General features: G+C 46.1%; 2 protein-coding genes across 3 annotated transcripts; both read left to right on the top strand.

Moving 5' to 3' along the window:
- The first annotated feature begins 12,562 nt into the window (after positions 1 to 12,562).
- LOC125538372 (nuclear speckle splicing regulatory protein 1-like) lies at positions 12,563 to 16,533 on the top strand. Its single transcript, XM_048701630.1, has 4 exons — positions 12,563 to 12,869; positions 13,768 to 13,890; positions 14,465 to 14,683; positions 15,611 to 16,533. The coding sequence occupies exons 1-4, from the start codon at positions 12,708 to 12,710 to the stop codon at positions 16,046 to 16,048; spliced, it is 942 nt and encodes a 313-aa protein (XP_048557587.1). The 5' UTR covers positions 12,563 to 12,707; the 3' UTR covers positions 16,049 to 16,533.
- A 1,608-nt stretch (positions 16,534 to 18,141) lies between these two features.
- LOC125538371 (protein TIC 40, chloroplastic) lies at positions 18,142 to 24,701 on the top strand. Of its 2 annotated transcripts, none has more exons than XM_048701629.1 (14): positions 18,142 to 18,506; positions 18,969 to 19,077; positions 19,160 to 19,217; positions 19,306 to 19,323; positions 19,985 to 20,240; positions 20,555 to 20,673; positions 20,749 to 20,812; positions 20,966 to 21,044; positions 22,002 to 22,042; positions 22,137 to 22,182; positions 22,406 to 22,503; positions 23,716 to 23,819; positions 24,054 to 24,101; positions 24,201 to 24,701. In XM_048701629.1, exons 1-14 carry the CDS (start codon positions 18,329 to 18,331, stop codon positions 24,252 to 24,254), a joined length of 1,272 nt encoding a protein of 423 aa, XP_048557586.1. In that variant the 5' UTR covers positions 18,142 to 18,328; the 3' UTR covers positions 24,255 to 24,701. The 2 variants fall into 2 exon arrangements, with proteins under 2 accessions (XP_048557586.1, XP_048557585.1); XM_048701628.1 differs by having other exon boundaries at positions 18,143 to 18,506; positions 18,963 to 19,077.
- Positions 24,702 to 25,279: the final 578 nt, after the last annotated feature.

The raw sequence follows: 25,279 nt of genomic DNA, 5'->3' as shown, positions 1-25,279 counted from the left end.
CAACGACGGGCTAATTTGAAGGGGGCAGCTAGTACAAGCCATCCTGACAAAAGTGGTCTTCGCCTGCGAAAAGCTCTGGTGGTGACACCGTCTCGGGCTCCACGATGACCACCGTCTTGCCGTCCTTCTGGTCCTGGTCTTGTTGCACCGAAATGGCAACCTTTACTTGATGACTCGGTACTCCTCGCCTGCGCTGGCCTCCTTAGCACCAAAGAGGAAACAAAGACGCTGCGCGCGCTGGCGCCCACCTGGCGCCCGCCTGGTGTCGATCGTCACGGCTCACGTCACGAGAGTCTCATGAGGTTTGCCTCGCCTTGATATCTCCGCTCCTCGTGAGCCTACCCGACTAGGCCACTCTAGAGGAGGTCCTGCGTCGTCCGCCTCGCGAGGGTCTTGGATGCCTTGTTTGATGAAGATGGGTCGTACGGCCTGCTGGCTTAGCCTCGCTGCGGGCCATAGGCAGGCAAGTCTGGGGACCCCTCTTCCCAGAACCCGACACAATTAATCTCGGCCATCAAATCATGTCAATCCAACGACCTAGACTGCTTCAATGTCGAGCGCTCAACACGGTTAGCGTGCAGTTAATTTCATACCAAATATAGTGCTAATCACATAATAACACGCAAATAATATCCTGCTTAATATCCGCATGCACTTAATATACTTCAAATTAACGTGCATTGCATGTACACATTGACTAGTACTATTAAAAAAAGCTAGTACGTGCTTAGATGGGGTGCTAAAGTCTATTAAAGAAATTAGCATACGTATTTAATTCTTTGACAACTAAACTCCTTCATGCTTTGGGTAAACTTCTCTCGTTTAAGTCTTTTTAAAAATTTATTATCTCATTTTAAGTGTTTTGCGTATGTGCCATGCTTAGAGCGTGGTTATAGTATAGCCAATATAATGTTGGCCATATCATATATAGTATGTATATAATGTGAAGAAATAAGTGATAGTACTACCAACTACAAGATGGACTGTAAGAAATATTAGTATGTACGTATTGAAGAGTTAAAGTAACGAGAAGGAGCATAACATAGTTTTGTTGGGGGCTCGGCATAACACACCCCTCAAATAAAACTAAGCACCTTGAATTAAACTAAGCAACTAATCTGGTAGACACTGCATTAAAACCACCATGAGCAATGACACTGCCATCTTATTCGGACTCCTCATCCACGTGCTCGAATTCCTCCTTGTCCCTCTTCCTCTTGGTCGATACTTTTTTGCTTGAACCGCACACTTGGCTCTCGCTCTTCATCCAACCCTTATAGATATTGAAACAAAGGTAGGCATCCATTGTAGTGTATTGAATGCGGTCTCTATCTAGTACATTCCACTACCATGCAAGATGAAACTTGGGCGGAGATTTCGTCAGTTTATCGTATGAAGGATCAACCATGGCTGCTGCCAGGGTTAACATTGAAGGCTGACGGGAGGATACCGGCCCATTCCTCTGGAGGTCGAAGGGCTGGCCTATAGCGAGGCCTATCCGATCCAGGACTCTTTTGTCGTTCGTAAAGTCTACAGTAACAAATTTGACTTTGCTGCCCGCGAGGAAGTTCTTAAAATCCCCTCACTCAATGTCGGCATGGCATATGTGGTAGACCAAGCACAAGTTATGCACGCAAACCTGGATCACGGCGGGCTTCTTCCTCTCTTCCTCCTTTAGATTCTTCTCTTTTCCCAGTACTGTGGTGTACTCAACATCTAGCCCGGCGACCCACTCATCACCATTTGACTTTTCAAACATGTGTCTAAAGCGAGCAAGGCATCCTTTCATCGCCGCGGAAGAACGGATGTAGATGACGCTTAACTCATCGCCGGTGATGGTTCTAACCTTATACTCACCGCCGATCATGGAGATTTGGGACACCATGGATTTGGGAGGAGGGTTAGTATTAGTGGAACTGCTGTAATGTGAAAGGACGGGACGACTAGGAGCAAACTGCTATAATGTTAAATGATGGCCGGTGACGAGTAGGAGTGAACTGCTAGCGGTTTTCCGATTGTAAAAATGCTGAGTGGGGCGTGCGAACGACAGGGTAGTGGCTTACCCGGTGGATAAATGGATTCATGCACAGTACTATGGGGGCCCAATTAGATGTCATGTCTACTAGACGCCTAATTAAATGGCTTCATGCATCTGCGTGTTCGCACATCAAGCGTTGGGAAAATTACAGGTGATACGAAGCTTTCCAAACTTTGTGCGTGGGTTTTTCCGAGTTTTTTGTCCACCGGTTTGATGTTGGACAGGAAAAAAATCGGTGGGGAGGGAAGGAGACGTAAGTGGGGAGGAGGCTTCGATCGATGGGAAACAAAACGAAACAAAACGACTACGTACTCCCCCGGAATAGAGATCTTGGGATCTTCTAGAAAAAGTAAAAATAATCTGTAGCCCGTCTTTCCAATTCAAAGCGGACATCCTAGGCCCAGGGTCACCGCTATCCATCCAAGGAAGTGTAACTTTCTATATCGTCTGGTCCTTGTCGCGCGGTGGCTCCCCTCCGAGCTGTCATAGTCGGGGAAAAATCAAAATACGAAGGCCAGGGTTTTCTCTGAGTCGTTTATCACATCCCACCGGCGTTGGAGTGATTTCAATGAGCGGTCGAATGGGATCGACATGAGCTTATGCTACTTGTCCTTGATGCATTGTCAATATTCTTTGTCAGCCACCGCTCAAGTGACACACTCTCCCAAGTGTTGGGGAACGTTGCAGAAAACAAAAAATTTCCTACGGTTTCACCAAGATCCATCTATGAGTTCATCTAGCAATGAGTGATCGGATTGCATCTACATACCTTTGTAGATCACGTGCGGAAGCGTTCAAAGAACGGGGATGAGGAAGTCGTACTCGACGTGATCCAAATCACCAGAGATCCTAGCGCCGAACGGACGGCACCTCCGTGTTCAACACACGTACGGTCAGTGTGACGTCTCCTCCTTCTTGATCCAGCAAGGGGGGAGGAGAGGTTGATGAAGATCCAGCAGCACGACGACATGGTGGTGGATGCAGGGCGTCACCGCAGCAGGGCTTCGCCGTTATACTGCGAGAGGGAGAGGTGTAGCAGGGGAGAGGGAGGCGCCAAGACTTAAGGGGGGGCTGCCCCTCCCTCCCCCCCTTTATATAGGCCCCTTGGGGGGCGCCGGCCCTTGGAGATTGCATCTCCCAAGGGGGGCGGCAGCCAGGGGGTGGAGTACCCCCCAAGGCAAGTGGGGCGCCCCCCCACCCTAGGGTTTTCAACCCTAGGAGCAGGGGGTGGGCCAAGGGGGGCGCACCAGCCCACTGTGGGCTGGTTCCCCTCCCCACTTCAGCCCATGGGGCCCTCCGGGATGGGTGGCCCCACCCGGTGGACCCCCGGGACCCATCTGGTGGTCCCGGTACAATACCGGTGACCCCCGAAACTCTCCCGATGGCCGAAACTGCACTTCCTATATATAATTCTTCACCTCCGGACCATTCCGGAACTCCTCGTGACGTCCGAGATCTCATCCGGGACTCCGGACAACTTTAGGGTTACTGCATATTCATATCTCTACAACCCTAGCGTCACCGAACCTTAAGTGTGTAGACCCTACGGGTTCGGGAGACATGTAGACATGACCGAGATGGCTCTCCGGTCAATAACCAACAGTGGGATCTGGATACCCATGTTGGCTCCCACATGCTCCTCGATGATCTCATCGGATGAACCATGATGTCGAGGACCTAATCAATCCCGTACTCAATTCCCTTTGTCAATCGGTACGTTACTTGCCCGAGACTCGATCGTCGGTATCCCAATACCTTGTTCAGTCTCGTTACCGGCAAGTCACTTTACTCGTACCGTAATGCATGATCCCGTGATCAACCACTTGATCACATTGAGCTCATTATGATGATGCATTACCGAGTGGGCCCAGAGATACCTCTCCGTCATACGGAGTGACAAATCCCAGTCTCGATTCGTGCCAACCCAACACACACTTTCGGAGATACCTGTAATGTACCTTTATAGTCACCCAATTACGTTGTGACGTTTGGCACACCCAAGGCACTCCTACGGTATCCGGGAGTTGCACAATCTCATGGTCTAAGGAAATGATACTTGACATGCAGAAAAGCTACAGCAAACGAACTACACGATCTTTGTGCTATGCTTAGGTTTGGGTCTTGTCCATCACATCATTCTCCTAATGATGTGATCCCGTTATCAATGACATCCCCATGTCCATAGCCAGGAAACCATGACTATCTGTTGATCAATGAGCTAGTCAACTAGAGGCTCACTAGGGACACATTATGGTCTATGTATTCACACATGTATTACGATTTCCGGATAACACAATTATAGCATGAGCAAAAGACAATTATCATGAACAAGGAAATATAATAATAATGCTTTTATTATTGCCTCTAGGGCATATTTCCAACAGTCTCCCACTTGCACTAGAGTCAATAATCTAGTTACATTGTGATGAATCGAACACCCATGGAATTTTGGTGTTGATCATGTTTTGCTCTAGGGAGAGGTTTAGTCAACGGATCTGCTACATTCAGGTCCGTTATGTACTTTACAAATATCTATGTCTCCATCTTGAACATTTTCACGAATGGAGTTGAAGCGACGCTTGATGTGCCTGGTCTTCTTGTGAAACCTGGGCTCCTTGGCAAGTGCAATAGCTCCAGTGTTGTCACAGAAGAGTTTGATCGGCCCCGACGCATTGGGTATGACTCCTAGGTCGGTGATGAACTCCTTCACCCAAATTGCTTCATGTGCTGCCTCCGAGGCTGCCATGTACTCCGCTTCACATGTAGATCCCGCCACGACGCTCTGCTTGCAACTGCACCAGCTTACTGCCCCACCATTCAAAATATACACGTATCCGGTTTGTGACTTAGAGTCATCCAGATCTGTGTCGAAGCTAGCATCGACGCAACCCTTTACGACGAGCTCTTCGTCACCTCCATAAATGAGAAACATGTCCTTAGTCCTTTTCAGGTACTTCAGGATATTCTTGACCGCTGTCCAGTGTTCCTTGCCGGGATTATCTTTGGTACCTTCCTACCAAACTTACGGCAAGGTTTACATCAGGTCTGGTACACAGCATGGCATACATAACAGACCCTATGGCTGAGGCATAGGGGATGACACTCATCTCTTCTATATCTTCTGCCGTGGTCGGACATTGAGCTGAGCTCAATTTCACACCTTGCAACATAGGCAAGAACCCCTTCTTAGACTGATCCATATTGAACTTCTTCAATATCTTATCAAGGTATGTGCTTTGTGAAAGACCTATGAGGCGTCTTGATCTATCTCTATAGATCTTGATCCCTAATATATAAGCAGCTTCTCCAAGGTCCTTCATTGAAAAACTCTTATTCAAGTAGGCCTTAATGCTGTCCAAAAGCTCTATATCATTTCCCATCAAAAGTATGTCATCTACATATAATATGAGAAATGCTACAGAGCTCCCACTCACTTTCTTGTAAACGCAGGCTTCTCCATAAGTCTGCATAAACCCAAACGCTTTGATCATCTCATCAAAGCGAATGTTCCAACTCCGAGATGCTTGCACCAGCCCATAAATCGAGCGTTGGAGCTTGCACACCTTGTCAGCATTCTTAGGATCGACAAAACCTTCCGGTTGCATCATATACAGTTCTTCCTTAAGATAACCGTTAAGGAATGCCGTTTTGACGTCCATTTTCCATATCTCATAATCATAGTATGCGGCAATTGCTAACATGATTCGGACGGACTTCAGCTTTGCTACGGGAGAGAATGTCTCATCGTAGTCAACCCCTTGAACTTGTCGATAACCCTTAGCGACAAGCCTAGCTTTATAGATGGTCACATTACCATCCGCGTCTGTCTTATTCTTAAAGATCCATTTATTTTCTATGGCTCGCCGATCATCGGGCAAGTCAGTCAAAGTCCATACTTCGTTTTCATACATGGATCCTATCTCGGATTTCATGGCTTCCAGCCATTTGTCGGAATCCGGGCCCGCCATCACTTCTTCATAGTTCGAAGGTTCACCGTTGTTTAACAACATGATTTCCAAGACAGGGTTGCCGTACCACTCTGGTGCGGAACGTGTCCTTGTGGACCTTCGAAGTTCAGTAGGAGCTTGATCAGAAGTATCTTGATCATCATCATTAACTTCCTCTCTGATTGGTGCAGGCACCACAGGAACATTTTCCTGTGTTGCACCACTTTCCGGTTCAAGAGGTAATACTTCATCAAGTTCCACTTTCCTCCCACTTACTTCTTTCGAGAGAAACTCCTTCTCTAGAAAGGATCCATTCTTGGCAACAAAGATCTTGCCTTCGGATCTGAGGTAGAAGGTATACCCAATAGTTTCTTTAGGGTATCCTATGAAGACGCATTTTTCCGACTTGGGTTCGAGCTTTTCAGGTTGAAGTTTCTTGACATAAGCATCGCATCCCCAAACTTTTAGAAACGACAGCTTAGGCTTCTTCCCAAACCATAATTCATACGGTGTCGTCTCAACGGATTTCGACGGAGCCCTATTTAAAGTGAATGCGGCAGTCTCTAAAGCATAGCCCCAAAATGACAGCGGTAAATCGGTAAGAGACATCATAGATCGCACCATATCTAATAGAGTGCGATTACGATGTTCGGACACACCATTACGCTGAGGTGTTCCAGGCGGCGTGAGTTGTGAAACTATTCCACATTTTCTTAAGTGTGTACCAAATTCGTGACTCAAGTATTCTCCTCCACGATCTGATCGCAAAAACTTGATTTTTCTGTCACGTTGATTCTCAACCTCACTCTGAAATTCCTTAAACATTTCAAAGGTTTCAGACTTGTGTTTCATTAAGTAGATATACCCATATCTACTCAAGTCATCAGTGAGGGTGAGAACATAACGATAGCCACCACGAGCCTCAACACTCATTGGACCGCACACATCAGTATGTATGATTTCCAATAGGTTGGTTGCTCGCTCCATTGTTCCTGAGAACGGAGTCTTGGTCATCTTACCCATGAGGCATGGTTCGCACGTGTCAAATGATTCGTAATCAAGAGACTCTAAAAGTCCATCTGTATGGAGCTTCTTCATGCGTTTGACACCTATGTGACCAAGGCGGCAGTGCCACAAGTATGTGGGACTATCATTATCAACCTTACATCTTTTGGCATTCACACTATGAATATGTGTAGCATTACGCTCGAGATTCATTAAGAATAAACCATTCACCATAGGAGCATGACCATAAAACATATCTCTTATATAAATAGAACAACCATTATTCTCAGATTTAAATGAGTAGCCATCTCGTATTAAACGAGATCCTGATACAATGTTCATGCTCAAACTTGGCACTAAATAACAATTATTGAGGTTCAAAACTAATCCCGTAGGTAAATGTAGAGGTAGCGTGCCGACGGCGATCACATCGACCTTGGAACCATTCCCGACGCGCATCGTCACCTCGTCCTTCGCCAATCTCCGCTTATTCCGCAGCTCCTGCTTTGAGTTACAAATGTGAGCAACTGCACCGGTATCAAATACCTAGGAGCTACTACGAGTGTTGGTAAGGTACACATCAATTACATGTATATCACATATACCTTTCGTTTTGCCGGCCTTCTTGTCCGCTAAGTATTTGGGGCAGTTCCGCTTCCAGTGACCACTTCTCTTGCAATAAAAACACTCAGTCTTGGGCTTGGGTCCATTCTTTGGCTTCTTCCCGGCAGCTTGCTTACCGGGCGCGGCAACTCCCTTGCCATCCTTCTTGAAGTTCTTCTTACCCTTGCCTTTCTTGAACTTAGTGGTTTTATTCACCATCAACACTTGATGGTCCTTTTTGACTTCTACCTCTGCTGATTTCAGCATTGCAAATACTTCAGGAATGGTCTTTTCCATCCCCTGCATATTGAAGTTCATCACAAAGCTCTTGTAGATCGGTGGAAACGACTGAAGGATTCTGTCAATGACCGCGTCATCCGGGAGATTAACTCCCAACTGAGTTAAGCGGTTATGTAATCCAGACATAGTGAGTATGTGCTCATTGACAGAACTATTTTCCTCCATCTTACAGCTGAAGAACTTGTCGGAGACTTCATATCTCTCGACCCGGGCATGAGCTTGGAAAACCATTTTCAGCTCTTCGGACATCTCATATGCTCCGTGTCGCTCAAAACGCTTTTAGAGCCCCGGTTCTAAGCTGTAAAGCATGCCGCACTGAACGAGGGAGTAATCATCAGCACGTGTCTGCCAAGCGTTCATAACCTCTTGGTTCTGTGGGACGGGTGCGTCACCTAGCGGTGCTTGTAGGACATATTCTTTCTTGGCAGCTATGAGGATGATTCTCAGGTTCCGGACCCAGTCCGTATAGTTGCTGCCATCGTCTTTCAGCTTGGTTTTCTCTAGGAACGCATTGAAGTTGAGGACAACGTTGGCCATTTGATCTACAAGACATTTTGTAAAGATTTTAGACTAAGTTCATGATAATTAAGTTCATCTAATCAAATTATACAATGAACTCCCACTTAGATAGACCCCTCCAGTCATCTAAGTATAACATGATCCGAGTTGACTAGGCCGTGTCCGATCATCACGTGAGACGGACTAGTCAACATCGGTGAACATCTTCATGTTGATCGTATCTTCTATACGACTCATGCTCGACCTTTCGGTCTTCTGTGTTCCGAGGCCATGTCTGTACATGCTAGGCTCGTCAAGTCAACCTAAGTGTATTGCGTGTGTAAATCTGTCTTACACCTGTTGTATGCGAACGTTGGAATCTATCACACCCGATCATCACGTGGTGCTTCGAAACAACGAACTGTCGCAACGGTGCATAGTTAGGGGGAACACTTTCTTGAAATTATTATGAGGGATCATCTTATTTACTACCGCCGTTCTAAGTAAATAAGATGCAAAAACATGATAAACATCACATGCAATCAAATAATAATAGTGACATGATATGGCCAATATCACATAGCTCCTTTGATCTCCATCTTGGGGCTCCATGATCATCTTGTCACCGGCATGACACCATGATCTCCATCATCGTGTCTCCATGAAGTTGCTCGCCAACTATTACTTCTACTACTATGGCTAACGCGTTTAGCAATAAAGTAAAGTAATTTACATGGCGTTTCTCAATGACACAGAGGTCATATAAAAGATAAAGACAACTCCTATGGCTCCTGCCGGTTGTCATACTCATCGACATGCAAGTCGTGATTCCTATTACAAGAACATGATCCCATACATCTCATATATATCATTCATCATTCATCACAACTTTGGCCATATCACATCACAAATCACTTGCTGCAAAAACAAGTTAGACGTCCTCTAATTGTTGTTGCAAGTTTTACGTGGCTGCAAAAGGGTTCTAGCAAGAACGTTTTCTTACCTACGTAATAGCCACAACGTGATTTGTCAACTTCTATTTACCCTTCATAAGGACCCTTTTCATCGAATCCGCTCCAACTAAAGTGGGAGACAGACACCCGCTAGCCACCTTATGCAACTAGTGCATGTCAGTCGGTGGAACCAGTCTCACGTAAGCGTACGTGTAAGGTCGGTCCGGGCCGCTTCATCCCACAATACCGCTGAAGCAAGATAAGACTAGTAGCGGCAATAAAGTTGACAACATCTACGCCCACAACAATTTGTGTTCTACTCGTGCAAGGAGAACTACGTATAGACCTAGCTCATGATGCCACTGTTGGTGTCTATGAACGTTGCAGAAAACAAAAAATTTCCTATGGTTTCACCAAGATCCATCTATGAGTTCATCTAGCAACGAGTGATCGGATTGCATCTACATACCTTTGTAGATCACGCGCGGAAGCGTTCAAAGAACGGGGACGAGGAAGTCGTACTCGACGTGATCCAAATCACCGGAGATCCTAGCGCCGAACGGACGGCACCTCCGTGTTCAACACACGTACGGTCAGCGTGACGTCTCCTCCTTCTTGATCCAGCAAGGGGGGAGGAGAGGTTGATGAAGATCCAGCAGCACGACGGCGTGGTGGTGGATGCAGGGGGTCACCGCAGCAGGGCTTCGTCGTTATACTGCGAGAGGGAGAGGTGTAGCAGGGGGAGGGAGGCGCCAAGACTCAAGGGTGTGGCTGCCCCTCCCTCCCCCCCCCCTTTATATAGGCCCCTTGGGGGGCGCCGGCCCTTGGAGATTGCATCTCCCAAGGGGGGCGGCGGCCAGGGGGGTGGAGTACCCCCCAAGGCAAGTGGGGCGCCCCCCCACCCTAGGGTTTTCAACCCTAGGAGCAGGGGGTGGGCCAAGGGGGGCGCACCAGCCCACTATGGGCTGGTTCCCCTCCCCACTTCAGCCCATGGGGCCCTCCGGGATGGGTGGCCCCACCCAGTGGACCCCCGGGACCCATCCGGTGGTCCCGGTACAATACCGGTGACCCCCGAAACTCTCCCGATGGCCGAAACTGCACTTCCTATATATAATTCTTCACCTCCGAACCATTCCGGAACTCCTCGTGATGTCCGAGATCTCATCCGGGACTCCGAACAACTTTCGGGTTACTGCATATTCATATCTCTACAACCCTAGCGTCACCGAACCTTAAGTGTGTAGACCCTACGGGTTCGGGAGACATGTAGACATGACCAAGATGGCTCTCCGGTCAATAACCAACAGCGGGATCTGGATACCCATGTTGGCTCCCACATGCTCCTCGATGATCTCATCGGATGAACCACGATGTCGAGGACCTAATCAATCCCGTACTCAATTCCCTTTGTTAATCGGTACGTTACTTGCCCGAGACTCGATCGTCGGTATCCCAATACCTTGTTCAGTCTCGTTACCGGCAAGTCACTTTACTCGTACCGTAATGCATGATCCCGTGATCAACCACTTGATCACATTGAGCTCATTATGATGATGCATTACCGAGTGGGCCTAGAGATACCTCTCCGTCATACGGAGTGACAAATCACAGTCTCGATTCGTGCCAACCCAACAGACACTTTCGAAGATACATGTAATGTACCTTTATAGTCACCCAGTTACGTTGTGACGTTTGGCACACCCAAGGCACTCCTACGGTATCCGGGAGTTGCACAATCTCATGGTCTAAGGAAATGATACTTGACATGCAGAAAAGCTACAGCAAACGAACTACACGATCTTTGTGCTATGCTTAGGTTTGGGTCTTGTCCATCACATCATTCTCCTAATGATGTGATCCCGTTATCAATGACATCCCCATGTCCATAGCCAAGAAACCATGACTATCTGTTGATCAACGAGCTAGTCAACTAGAGGCTCACTAGGGACACATTATGGTCTATGTATTCACACATGTATTACGATTTCCGGATAACACAATTATAGCATGAATAAAAGACAATTATCATGAACAAGGAAATATAATAATAATGCTTTTATTATTGCCTCTAGGGCATATTTCCAACACCAAGCTCTCACCAAACAAAGATCATCCATCCCCGTGTAATTCCCGGTTCATTTTCCAAATTTTGCTTGGCTAGCATCGAACTCCTCCTCCTCCTCAAACTCTTCTACATCATCATTGCTGTCACTCCCCTCTTCCACCTCGGTTTCGACCTCAGCTCCCATGCCCGAATTGAATGCGTGAAGTGGAGCACTCATATGTTCACCTCGTTCTCCTCCAGCAAATCCGCATATGATGTATGAACATAACTACAAAATCCAAAGGCCAAAACACTAAGCAAACGAACCAAATTTGGCACACACTGGTTGAAAGGGAATTTTTTCTTACCTCTCCGGCATTTCCTCGAACATGTTGTGGACGCCGGTGGAATGGCCGAGATCGTGTGGTACATGGGCCACCGGATTGGGGGAGGAGGCGCCCGTCCTCGAGCCGCCACTGCCTTCTTCGTCGGGCCCTCGGCCTGTGATTCTGGCCGTCCACCGGAGGAGGTGGAGGAGGCGCCCGTCCTCAAGGGAGTATGGCGGAAGAAGTTGGCGCGATGGCTGAGACGACTCCATGGACGATGTGGTTGCCCTATCGCTTCCGCTTCATGCCGGCGGTGAGAGAAGTTGGCACGACGGCGAGGAAGCCGGTCGTGGGAGGCACAGAAGGTCGAGGCAGCACCGATAGGGTATGCGAGGCATGAAAACCGACGTGCGATTACCGTGGGTTCTCCATGCCATCAATTGGGGGCGTGATGACACGAGAAGGCACGGGGTCGGGGAGATCGTCGACGGAGGCGAGGGGAGGAAGGGTGGGAAACAAGTAGCAGAAATGCCCCTCTCGCTAACTTGCGCGAGGGATGAGGGAATCGGTAAATCCGGGGGAGAAGTGAGTATATGTGGTAGGAGGGCTGAAATATACCGCTCTCCTAATTTTTTTCCAAGACCTACGCAGGGCGTTTTTTCTCTCCGATCCCGTAAAACGGTGGTTATTATAGCGGCCGGACATTTTGCGGGATCTGCTAGAGATGCTCTTATGGATTTCCGTTGAAGTTTAATCTCAAGCTCTTTAGAAAAGGTCAAAATAATATGTAGCCCGTCTTTCCAATTTGAAGGCGTCCTATGCCCAGGGTCACCGCTATCTGTCCAAGGAAGCGTAAAGTTTCTATCTCGCCTGCCCTGGTCCTTGTCGCGCCCCGGCTCCCCTTCCGAGCTACCACAGTTGGGGCGAAACCGAAATTCGCAGGCTAGGGTTTGCTCCGCGTCGTGTCCACAGTTCGCCGCCACTGACGCCGGGATGCAGAGGTACGGGCTGCAGCTCCGCAAAAAGCCGGCGACCTCCTCGTCGTCTCGACCGCCACCTCCGGCGCGCCCCCTGGCGGCCTTCGCCGACGACAGCGATGACGATGTGGAGGCCGACATCCTCCGACAGTCATCGAAGAAACGCGCCCTCGAGAAGGTAAGCAGCCATCCGGATCCCATGCCCTCGGTTGCACGAGCCCTTTTGCTGCTCCTCTGCCCCGCCTCGCTGCGCCACGCAGCCCCCGCCGGTCGCTGCCGCTGCGCTTTCGCTCCGTCCTCTCTCTCTCTGCCGCACCGCCTCGCGGTTGTCCCCCCCCCCCCCCCCCCGCCGCGCTATCCTGCCGTGTTGTGCCGTTGCTCCCCGCCTCTGTTGGCTGCCGCGTCGATCCCTCGTCTTCCCGCCAGTCCCTGATTCTAGAGGAACCGAGCCAAGCCTGTTGGTCGAGCTCGCTGCTCCCTGACTCGCGCAGATGCACAGGTGCTGCTCCTGGATTTGCCGCCTGCGATGGTACTGCCTGAGCAGGGCATAAGCAAATTTGTATTTGTATTTGGCCATGCTGCTAGGCATCACTTTTTTGTTTTTTATGTCTTGAATTAAACAATTAATTAATTGGTTCATTTTGTATCCATGTCAAGTTATATAAGTATACGATGAAGAGATTTTATCCACCGGTGCCTGTTACCAACCAATTAACCTTATGCTCAACTCAGTCCGAATACTATTGTTGATGGCGTCGGCTTTAGGAACTCATTGATTTGGAAGTACCATCTTTTGTATTCTTGTACCACTATTTGTATTTTCGGTCATGTTTTATCTATTTTTTGGATCTTTAAACTTCGATTTCAATTCTACCGTAGTTGTGCAATTGAGCTATAGGTTTTTATGACATGACAAGGGGTACTTCATGGGTTAGTTATAAGCGCTTATAATTTGAGCCTGGGATCTGCTCCAATCCTGGCTCCACCACTGGAAATCATGCTGTGCATTCTCCTTTCTCAGTTGTCGGGCCATTAGATGGTTGATTTCTTCTTTGCGTTGTGGTGTGACTGCACAGGTGGAGGAACTGCAGAAGAAGGCGATGGAGGAGGATCCCTCGGTGTTTGCCTATGATGAGGTGTACGATGATATGAAGGAGAAGGCCGCTCGGCCCAAGATACAGGCCAAGGTTGTTCGCGAGGTAAATTATCCGTCCTGCACCAATGCAATTTTTTAGGGGCGCCTTATCTGGTTCATTTATGCTTAATTGGATATACTGGAGATTGTATACCACGGTGAGGTGTAATGTTGTTGCTGGTTCGTGTCCAGTTTCTTAGTGTTTGATCCGGGGCACTCAAGTTTTAATTTTGTAAGGAGCAATTTCCAGATAATTGTTTGTCTGTTTGCTGGAAAGAAACATCAGCCTGAGATAGTTATTTGAGAAATGGCGTCTATCTTGGTGATTGGTTCCTGCTAGTTTTGCCAGATAAATGTGTGGAACATGACGTTTTTTTTAACGTAAAAGGTAGAGATCGAAATTGTCCTTCATGGTTAGTTTGTATAATGCCTTTGGGTATGTTTTATGGTTCTTCGTTGGTGTAGTGAGGTTGTTGGTTTTGTTAAATGTGTAACAGACATCTATACAGAGACAAGCACAGAATGTAGAATGGGAAATGCAACAAATCTCACTACTAATCTGAATCACATAATGCAAGCTAAAATGGACACATATATTTGGATCTCTTACTGGGGCATCGATGCTTTTGTTTTTGCAGTCAAAGTACATTGAAGCACTTAAGGAGAAAGCAGAACAACGAAAACGAGAACAGGACATAGTGTATGAGAGGAAGCTTCATAAAGAGAGGAGCAAGGAAGATCACCTGTTTGCTGACAAGGACAAGTTTGTAACATCTGCCTACAGGAAGAAACTTGAAGAGGAGAAGAAATGGCTAGAGGAAGAAAGACGACGGCAGCTTCAAGAAGAAAGGGATGATGTAAGTTTTGCTCACTTGTTTATAATTGTATGCATTGTTCTTAATTTCTTATACATATGCTACTTATCTTCATGCTTAGTTTATATGCTTTTTTTAAGTTGCACATTTTGGTACGGCATGCCATTCTTAGTTCTGTCAGAAGTATGACCATGTAGGTACTAGTGTTGGTCTGTATATTCAAAGTACGCATGGGAACTTGAAAGAGTCGAATAATCGTGTGTGGTGATGATCAAACTCTTAGTCTGAATTGTGCCGTTTTGTCTGATCAAGCAAGTGTGCTGTGTGGTTGTGTCATTTGTGTAGCAATAATCCTACGTCTACGTAACCACCTATGTAATCTTCCTAATATAATTCCCCCCCCCCCCCCCCCCGATCTTCGCGGGGGTGGGGCCGTGCCATTTTCTCTTCCAATCAGAGCATGCCAAACCAGCTCTTACGTAGCTTTACGTTGAATCTCTACGTAGATGTAGCAAAGCCCTTTGTGTAGCCAGAAGAGTTGGAGAATGAAGTGCGTTGGTACAATGGTACCTTTGAATTCTGCGCTGTACCACATTATAATTTCATTTCCCCTTACATTCTACCCCCTCCATCCCACAATATAAGACGTTTTTGCAAACTATGTTAGCTTTTAAAAACGTCTTATATTACGGGCCGGAGGGAGTATTTTATTTTCCCCTCATTTTTAAGGATTGTCCTCACTTTCTACCATTTCCTGATCATGCAAAAATGTGACATGCTGGCTTGTGCTTACACAAACATCCTCCGAGTAATCTGTACTAACTTTGTTCACAAGATTAATAATGCAATAAAAGCTGGTTTATACATAAGCTTATCTTCCTTGCAAAGGAAACATATTATATCTAATGTTTCACAGTTATCTTGTCTTTTGGCTACCTGATTTGACTTATTTTATCTGTTTTTATGTAGGTAACTAAAAAGAAAGACTTGAGTGATTTTTACTTTGGGCTTGCTAAGAATGTTGCTTTCGGTGCACGGACACATGAGGGTACAGAAACTACAGAACCTGAAAAGTTGGAAAATAAAGTAGAAGATATTCAAGGTAGCAAGTCTGACGCCGAAGGATCCAGTCGTTCTCCTAAGCGCAGGAGGGAATCCAGTGTAGGATCAGAGAAGGCTCATGGAAGTAGCAGTGTGGTAGAACCTTCAACTACTGGATCAAAAGATTCAACAGCTGTTAGATCTACTGAGAAAGAGGCAGATATTTCTACATCTGCTTCACAGGCTCTCCAGAATACTCAACCAGCACCAATCACCGACGAGCACTACAAGAGGAGTAACGACACACTTGCCGCTGCTAGAGAACGAGCACTGGCTCGTAAGAGAGCGAAGGAGCAGCAAATATGAAGATGCATATATAATCTCAACATGCAAAAGCTTAAGGCTGTGTAATACTTGACATTTGTTTTCAACTTGCAACATTTTCAGTGGATGATTCAGTGGATGATGCACACATCTCTCTTGCATGAATATATTCATTTGGTTGCTGTATGATGGTTCAGCTTCTATGGTCAAAATATCTGTATATCCACATATGACAAGCAAGCATACTTATCAGAATGGCCATTCTGCTATGCATAATCAGGAGAGGAGAGGTTAATGGAGCCCATTATATTTACTGAATTTTTGTGCTGCCAAAAAAAGGAGAAATACCTTGGCACAGACAGGCTGATGGCAATCTGTGCCCTTTTGTGTGTTCCACTGTAATCTGTAACTATGTAATGATTCAAGCTGGTAGTTATTTACTGGTCGGTGTTGAATCAAAGATATTGAGATGATGATGTATGCCTTTCTCAAATAAAAAAGATGTATGCAAATTTTAGATTTTCCAAGTTTTCATGATCCTTATTCCATGTCCAGATCTCGTCAGTTGTCTATGTCAGCAAACTCTGCTAACCCGGTGCGCGAAAAATGAACTTTTGGTGTATCAATATCATTTTTGCAAGGTGTTAGTGAAAATTAAATCAAGGTTCTAACTTCTCTTTTGAATACATAGAGTAAAATGCATCATAAGTCCTAAAACTATCGGAGGTGTGTCAGTTTAGTCCTATAACTTTCAAACTGCACTTTTGGGTCCTAAAACTATCAGAGGTGTGTCAGTTTAGTCCTATAACTTCGAAACTGCACTTTTGTGTCCTAAAACTATCAAAGGTGTGTCAGTTTAGTCCTATAACTTTGAAACAGTAGTTGTGGGTCCCAAAACTATGTAAGTTTCTTCCTCTTAGGTCCTAAGCTTGCATGGTTAGCATTGACCCACCAACGAGTCACTTGGAAATGCTTGGATTGTAGCCACGTTGACCTGACCCAATGGGCCCACCAGGTAAATATGCAAAAAAAAAACTAGAGCGTTGTCTCGCCTCGTTCTCACGCGCTCGTCTTCTCCCATGCACAGAATGCTCAGAGGCGACGGTACAGAGGCCATCAGTGGAATGATGGTTTGAGCTCCAGCGAGGAGAGTAGACCAGTCATCTCAGCCTCCCCCAACAGCAGCAGAACGACATGTCGCACAACGTCCAATTGCTACCCACCTATGGCTACTGCTAGGGTTGTGTCACTCTCGACGACCTCTGCGCCAGCTTTGCAGTTTCCGCGCACTCCTCTGTGTCGCCCGACAGCTCACCACCTATGACCATGCTCGTGCCCAAACAACGGCCTGCACGGCCAACTCTACGGCAAGGGTGTCGGGGCAACGGCGATATCATCAAACAGAGAGAGAAAGAGAGAGAGGTGGGATGGCATACTCCATCCCAATTGGCTCGGGATCTCCCCGGCGACCTCGCCGAGGGAGAGGGATGTCGTCCTTCATGCCGACTAGCTCGGGGTCTCCCCGACGGTCACGCCAAACCTCTCAGGGAGGCTACCGTGCAGCTCATGGCTATGCAGGTTGCAGGACACACTGCAACGTGGAAGCGTATGTACCACTTTGGGGGATATAAACACATACAAAGGGCTCAGTTGAAAAAATGCTCCATAGATGGTGGCCATGCAAGATTAGGACCTCAGATAAACAAACATACATAGTTTTGAGACCAAAAACTGTAATTTTGAAGTTATAGGACTAAAAATGACACACCTCCAATAGTTTTAGGACCCAAAAGTGCAGTTTCGAAGTTATAGGACTAAACTGACATACTTCCGATAGTTTTAGGACCCAAAAATGCAGTTTGAAAGTTATAGGACTAAACTGACACACCTATGATAGTTTTAGGACTTGTGATGCATTTTACTCAGCTCAGAACCTGCTCAGCTCAGAAAATGTAGGGATCGTCAGGCCCTGCTCCAAGCGTGGGAAGGAATTCCGAGCTGCAGAATGTCGTGCGCTTGCACGGATCTCGTCTTTCTTCCAGGAGAAAGAAAGTGCGGAGTGAAACCCCGCTTGTATTGTACTGTACGAGTGGATAGATGTTGCTCTCCCTGCCCCGTTATGTTACTACAGCCTGCCTGCTCGCGAACCACCCCTACAGCGAAAGGCAAGGCTAGAGAGGGGAGGGCTTTGGTTTCGCCATCCAGTTCGGCTTCTCCGCACGCAAACCCAAAACCCTAGCGCCAGCCAGCCAGAGGCGAGAGCAACAAGGCCTCGTGACCCAGAGACCGGAGTGGAGCTAAGGTCGCCTCCCCCAGCCCGGGATGGAGAGCCTCGTCCTCGCCTCCTCGTGCTCCGCGTCTCCCCGCCTGCCCCTCCTCTCCGCCGCCAGCCGCCCGTCGCGGCCCCTCCCGGCGGCGCCGCTCTCCGCTGCCGCCGGGCGGAGGGGAGCCAGGCGGCCGAGGCTCGTCGTCTCCGCCGCCTCCCGCGGATCTAGGAACGGTGAGGGACCGCCTTGTTCTGTCGCCTCTGTGTGAATTGAATTGTGCTGTGTTTGGATGCGATGCGGCCCCCGATGCGCTCTTTGATTAGGAAGGAGCAAGCGGCCAAAGTTTGCTTGTGGCACTTGACTCCGAGCTGTACTTCTCGTGAGGTAGATCCGCGGCTGAGAATTCGACCTTGTTGCATCGTGCATCCGCAACAAAGTTCTCCTATATGTATTTACAAGTAGGGGCAGATGATAGATAGCTTGAGATTGGGAATTGTCAGCTTATCCATCCGTGTCTCTGACATACTACTTATTAAGTAGATAATGCGCACCTCATCCATCCATATTTTTTTAGTATTACCTGATAAGTATCGAATGTTAGTTTGCTTTGGTTTGCACCCATTTTGATATTCTTGTGAGCATCTTCCTTGTTCTTATTTTTACATACTATATGCTGTTTGCTACATCAGTTTCAGATGGATTTAACACAAAGGGATTTGCAAGCATATCGTCTTCAACCAGCACCGAGAATACATCGACGGGAACTGGCACCGTGCCTCCCATGCCGCCTCCCTCATCATATATGTGAGTTTATCTCTCTGTTTTTCCTGCATTTCCTGTTCTCAAATTTACCATCCCATGATGGCGAGTTCCAAAATCTATGCAGTGGTTCACCTGTTTTCTGGATTGGCGTTGGTGTAGCATTATCTGCAGCATTTTCCATGGTGCGAAATTCTGCTTCCTCTTATGCTTTAGTTTATTTTTGTGCATATCTTCTCTTCGTACATTAATACTTGGTGGCTGGTTTATCAGGTCTCTTCGATGGTAAAGGTGAGCTCACAGTTATTCTTTGTTTCTGCACTCCAGAAAGAGTATGTATCCTCAATTATTTGCAGTGTTCCTCAGAATGACCCATTGTGTACCTTTGTATAATAGGGCATGAGTCATGGAGGTAAAATTATTGAGTCGTTTTCTGCTTGAACCTGCTTAACCTCCCGACACATCTGTATTATACTCTACCAGTTCACTTCGCTGTTTCAGAGATTTGTTTCTGGCCCGATAAGGGTGTCAATGTGCTTTACTTTGATGGCCAGTTAATTTTCTTTTCATGTTAAAGAATTTTTAAGATTTGATTTTCATTGACATTGAGCACCAAATTTCGTTAAATGATATTATGATAAATCCCTTTCTGCATGGCTTAAATAATCCAATATTCTGTTTGTCACCTTGGTCATATACACTTTGCTGTTATTTCTCGTATAGCTACGTGTTACCATATGTTGCTAGCTTGAGTAGGTTGGTGTCTCTAGCCTTGCCGCCCGCGTTTGAGGCTCTACCTGCCGCACAAGTTTCCTCTTCTTTAAACAAAGGCCACCGAGGGCTAGTCCTGGTTGATCAAATTAAAAAAAAATGCATTTAGCTGTACATGACCAACATTTACTTGCCTGCCCAGTGCCTATTCCCGTTTTAATGTTTTACTGATTTGTTGCAGAAATACGCAATGGAACAAGCATTCAAGTCGATGATGACCCAGGCACCACCAAACACATTTGGTGCGAACTCGCCATTCCCATTCTCCATGCCACCACAGGCAGGTTCCACGGCACCAAGTAGTTACCCATACTCAGGACCAAGGAAAAATACCCCAAAAGGTGCAACTGTTGATGTTTCAGCTACTGATGTGGCAGCAACTGGATCTTCGGAAGCAGCTGATGTGGCAGAGACATTGAAGCCTTCAAAGAAATTTGGTACGACCTTTCATGTCTGAATTTTCCCCCTCCAACTACAGTTGAGTGGCGAATGGGATCTTCTATGTGCCAAATTATCTATAACATGCTGAATTTATACCTCTTGATGCACTTAATTTATATTTCTGTGGTCCTATTTCTGGGCTCCTCTTGTAGCACAACATTAGGGAATAAACACGCACCACTAATGAGTGTGAACATGATCTGAATGGGCTCGACTGTGCTGCTTCTTTTCTTAATAGTGCTTAGCATCATATTCTTTAGATATTTGGCATCTGTATTTGATTGTGTTTTTGTTAACAAAATGTGTGCAGCCTTTGTTGATGTTTCTCCCGAAGAGTTGCAAAAACAGAAGGAGCTTCAATCTTCATTGCAGACGGTAGATGTAAAAAGTGATAGCACTGAAAGTGAAACGAAGGGTGATACTGAACAAGTAAGTTTCCTTCAGAAGCTTGGTAATAGGCTCCCTTTTTTGTTGTAATTAATACTTGTCCGATGGTTCTTAAAGGTTCCTACAAATGGTGCTGCTTTTAAGCCGAGTGAAGATTCCTCTACCTGGACAACTGAATCCAGTTAGTAATTGCACATTTATCTACTTCTCAAATTTAGGATTTGTATTTTATTCGCTCATCTGTATTTTCGTAAAATGATGTTGTAATATTCTTTTTGTTGTTGTTTCCATGTGTGTACAAATGAACTAAATTGATTCTGATTATGCTGTACAGGTAAGTCAGGACCTATGCTATCTATTGATACAATTGAGAAAATGATGGAAGACCCAGCTGTGCAGAAGATGGTTTACCCGTAAGTTTGCAACCAAGTTCAACTTTACATCTTGTGCTCACTCTTGTAAAATGTGTCTCTGTTGCCCACCTAGGCACTTGGCCCCACTCCCTATGACTAGCTTGTGACTAGGCTCTAGGCACCACCTGCGTAGCACCTAATGCCTTTTAGAACACTCTGTGCCATGTTTTCCCTTCATATTTTCATTCCTTAGTAGATGCATTCACCATTTGGTTGTAAGGCTCAATAAGTCCTGCTGGCTATCTGCACACCCAATCTATCATGTCGCATGTAGCACCTTAGGAGTCAGCTGGGACCCAGCACACCTATGTAAGTGGCTAGGTCCTTTCCTGTTTTGTGTTGCTGCTTGTGGCCCAAATGGGTTTCTGATCTATATATGAGTCCAAGTGGTTCTATATGGTTTAATGAATCACAACATCTGTGTTCAATATGGCACAAGTGGTACTCCCGTCTGTAGAGGGTTTCTTCGTGTATTCATTTTCTGGATGACGAGGATAATTAAGGATTATTACGCTAAAATAAACACTTTGATTAGCAGACGAAGAATTCATTACTGAATTTAACTAGTTTAGTTGGCATCAATCTATAGGTGGACAACTGCTTGTGTGTAGATTAGTTCCGCATGGATGTAAATCTATAACTTAAAATAACTATGTAATTTGCATTGGTAATTTTTTCAGCGCTGCGATCATGGCTTAATGAGGTGGTCGTACTGGCATTGCCTCACATATAGTGGACAACATATGTGTGTGCCAGTTTCAGTAATACTCTCTCCGTCCCAAAATAAGTGTCAACTTTATACTAACTTTAGTACAGAGTTTTACTAAAGTTGACACTTATTTTGGGACGGAGGTAGTATGAAATTATTCTTGTGTGTATGTCATAAAAATATTAAATTAAGTGTAACTTATATCTCTTCAGTATTTTTAACGATGCTGATTTCTTCACATGTTGCAGCTACTTGCCTGAGGAGATGAGGAACCCAGATTCATTCAAGTGTATGCTCCTGTGAATTTGTTAAAACACTTAAGTATCACATAAATTGGAGTTTATTTTCTGTTCTATATGGTGACGTGAGAATTTATTTTGCAGCGATGCTTCAGAATCCGATGTACCGCCAACAACTGGAGGATATGCTGTAATACAATTATTCTTAGCACTGCTTATCTGTGCATCTGTTTCTGCTTATATGTTTATGTAACTTATGTTAGCTAAGAATTCATGCCGATGACCCATGATGTTGCTTACTGTAACAGTCTATTATGCCTCTTGCAGTGTGGGGTTGAACTGTACCTATCTATGACGTAATAGTGTGCAGATCTTCTCTAACCTTCTTATACCATTGTTGTGGCTATTAACAGAAACAACATGGGCGCATCTCCTGATCAATGGGATAACCGCATGGTTGATCACTTGAAGAACTTTGACCTTAGCAGTCCTGAAGTTAGGCAGCAGTTTGGTGAGTGATTCAACACTTCTACACTTAGTTGGGTGCTGTTTGGAAATTCAAAATCATGAATTCTGCGGGTGATTTCCCATTATCTACCATTCAATACCTTTTTCCCGTCTAAAGTTATATGAAGAAAATTCTGAATACCAATGGTTTGTCCTAGTCCCATGTGCATAAGCAGTAATAGTAGAGAAGAAATTGGCAGCGTGCTGTTGCGGCTAGGTCTTGCCGGTGGCGTGTCCTCGTGACTTGTTCTCACTGGACGCGGAGACGCCGGCCGTGGACGTGGTGATGCTGGCAGCAGACATGGGCATGCTGGCGGCCATGGACGCTGAGACGCCGGTTGTGGACGAGGTGACGTGGTTGTGCCAGAGGCGGACGCTTGAGGTTGGGAGGCAGCGGCCAACCTTTCGTTGAGGTCAACGTTGGCAGAGGGCATGACCACGCCAACCTCCTGTGTGTTGACGGCGTCCAGCCAGTCCCTAACGCCACCATTGTCAGGTGGCTCCTCCTGCCCGTGGCGCCATCAGTAGGTGACTCCCCCTCTTCCTGCCTGTGGTGCCGTCAGGTGGCGCCTCTTCCCACCCATGGCACCATCCGTCAACTTCTTCCTCTATCTCCTTGAATTTCCACCGCCGCTGGTCCAATCCCGACGGCCTGCATGGCTGTGTCGCCTTCTCAGACGGTGGCGCAAGCTTCAAGGAGGCGACGCATCGCGTGCAGGAGGAGGGGATAGAGCGAACAAAGGAAAGAGAGGAGGGAGAGAAAACCGAGTGCGTCCGTGCGGCGTGGGACTAGAATTGCCAGCGGGTGCTGATACACACTAGTCACTACAAAGTGGAATTTTCGTGAAAAATACTATGCGCACTAGATTGGGGAACAGAGGGAGTATTGAACATTTAGTGTCTAATAGCGTTACCATTTTCTTACTAAATGCCTAGCATAGCGTCGATGCATGCTCCCATGTTTTTAGTTCTTTTTGTACCCTTACTATTTTCTTGTTCTATAAATGCCTATCATAGCTTGCCACGTGCTCCTATTTTTGGGGTTATTACTATACTACTTGGTAGGTGATGGAAATTGTTGAGGAGATTTGAATTACGAGTTTACGACTTCATTTTTCCCTGAATCAGCTTTTATTTTTGCTATAAGACTCTTAAATTTGATTTTGAATTGAAATGATTACATGTGAATTCTGAAGTTTTTTAATTGCTTGTACAGCGCAAGTTGGCATGACTCCAGAGGAAGTTGTAGCGAAAATAATGGCGAACCCAGAAGTTGCTGTTGCATTCCAGAATCCAAAAATTCAAACGGCCATCATGGATGTAAGTTCTGTACAAACTTTGTTGGACTGCATAGTTATTTGGAAACTTGGATTTATGCCACTACAAAGTTTGTGTTGCTGAAAATGCCACTGGATGTTTTAATGACATGTGGGACCTGGACCCACTTGCCATTCTCAAAGTTAATGGTATTTTCAAGTTGAAAGCATTTGGAGTGGATATATCCAGTTATCCCTAGTCATTTGCTTATTCTGACATGACATCTTTTTGATGCAGTGCTCGCAGAACCCTCTGAATATTGTAAAATACCAAAATGACCAAGAGGTATTTTCTAATTTAGTTAAGTTGGGTCGTCAGCTCACATGTTAACTTTATGATCAAACTCACTTCGCTTCTCTTTCACTTGGATGTCTCTGATGCTAGGTCATGGATGTTTTTATGAAGATATCGCAAATCTTCCCCCAAATTAATGGCTAGTGGATGTGCACCACGGAATTGCAGTTTTTGATTTGCCTTGGCCTGTCATCTCCAGCCTAAGCGGCTGCAGTAGCATCTGTTAACCGGCCCAGGAACAGAGGAACTTCATGTGTTCGGTCATTATGTGCAAAGATGTACCCTTGCCGTCAAGGTTTTTGAGTTGCCAATGTACATCATATGATCCAGCGTTTTGGTTTGGTTGCGACCATGCCTAAAGTCAGAGTAGTGAAGTAGCAAAGTTTGAGATATATATTTACTTCACCGCTCTGTAGAATTGTGTAGTTGGTGCTTTGACACTATATGGTTTGCTGTAGCCTGTAGGATGTGAAGGTGCCGATGTAGTTCATATCACCTCAATTTTGATACATTGTGTTACCGTGACACTGCATGAAAATGTTAGCTATGTTGTTCAACTTGTTTAGTTGGAATGTAGCCCGAGTTCCATGACGGGTGGAAGTTGCTTCGACTTTGCTTCCGGTTCTTTTGTGGTCGGGAGATTAGCTGGTGATGTTTGAAGTGAGAATAAATGAGAATGTTGCATCTCACATTTGTTACTCTAGTTGATTCCCTTCTGTTTTGAAATAACAGGCCTGCTGTGCCATTTCTCTTTTCTATCAGGCATAACTGAAAAACAAAGGGAAATGCTATTTAGCTGACGTCAGTTTTTAGCCAGCCATTTTATTTTTGTTAGGCGTAACCGAGATTGCTATTCAGCTGATGTCATTTTTTGGGAGATGTCCAGCAAACTACAGAACAGTTGGATTATGGGGCATGAATCTTAAAGCATCTCCACTCCCCCCCCCCCCTTCTTTTTTAGTGCCAGCATCGAAAAATTGGTCCAGTCACCCTTGTTTATCGCCGGTTTGGGCCGAAATAACACCCGGTGAATCCAAGCCGAACCCAAGCCTGGTGGCGTCGGCCGAAGCAAAAAGGCGTGCGGGGCCGCTCTGTCGGCGAGAGACTACACTTTTTCCTGCCGATCCCCTGCTTTTCCCCTCCATTTCCCTCCACCCCCCTTCTGTCCC

This window comes from Triticum urartu, chromosome 2, assembly GCF_003073215.2.
Source record: "Triticum urartu cultivar G1812 chromosome 2, Tu2.1, whole genome shotgun sequence".
Taxonomy (NCBI): Eukaryota; Viridiplantae; Streptophyta; class Magnoliopsida; order Poales; family Poaceae; genus Triticum; species Triticum urartu.
This window is presented reverse-complemented; position numbering and strand designations above follow the sequence as displayed.

Coding starts and splice junctions, on each gene's coding strand:
- LOC125538372 (XM_048701630.1), top strand. CDS start 12,708: ATGCAGAGGTACGGGCTGCAGCTCCGCAAAAAGCCGGCGACCTCCTCG. Junction 13,891..14,464: donor AGGCCAAGGTTGTTCGCGAG/GTAAATTATCCG, acceptor TTGTTTTTGCAG/TCAAAGTACATTGAAGCACT. Junction 14,684..15,610: donor TTCAAGAAGAAAGGGATGAT/GTAAGTTTTGCT, acceptor GTTTTTATGTAG/GTAACTAAAAAGAAAGACTT.
- LOC125538371 (XM_048701628.1), top strand. CDS start 18,329: ATGGAGAGCCTCGTCCTCGCCTCCTCGTGCTCCGCGTCTCCCCGCCTG. Junction 20,241..20,554: donor GAAGCCTTCAAAGAAATTTG/GTACGACCTTTC, acceptor AAATGTGTGCAG/CCTTTGTTGATGTTTCTCCC. Junction 24,102..24,200: donor AATACCAAAATGACCAAGAG/GTATTTTCTAAT, acceptor CTCTGATGCTAG/GTCATGGATGTTTTTATGAA.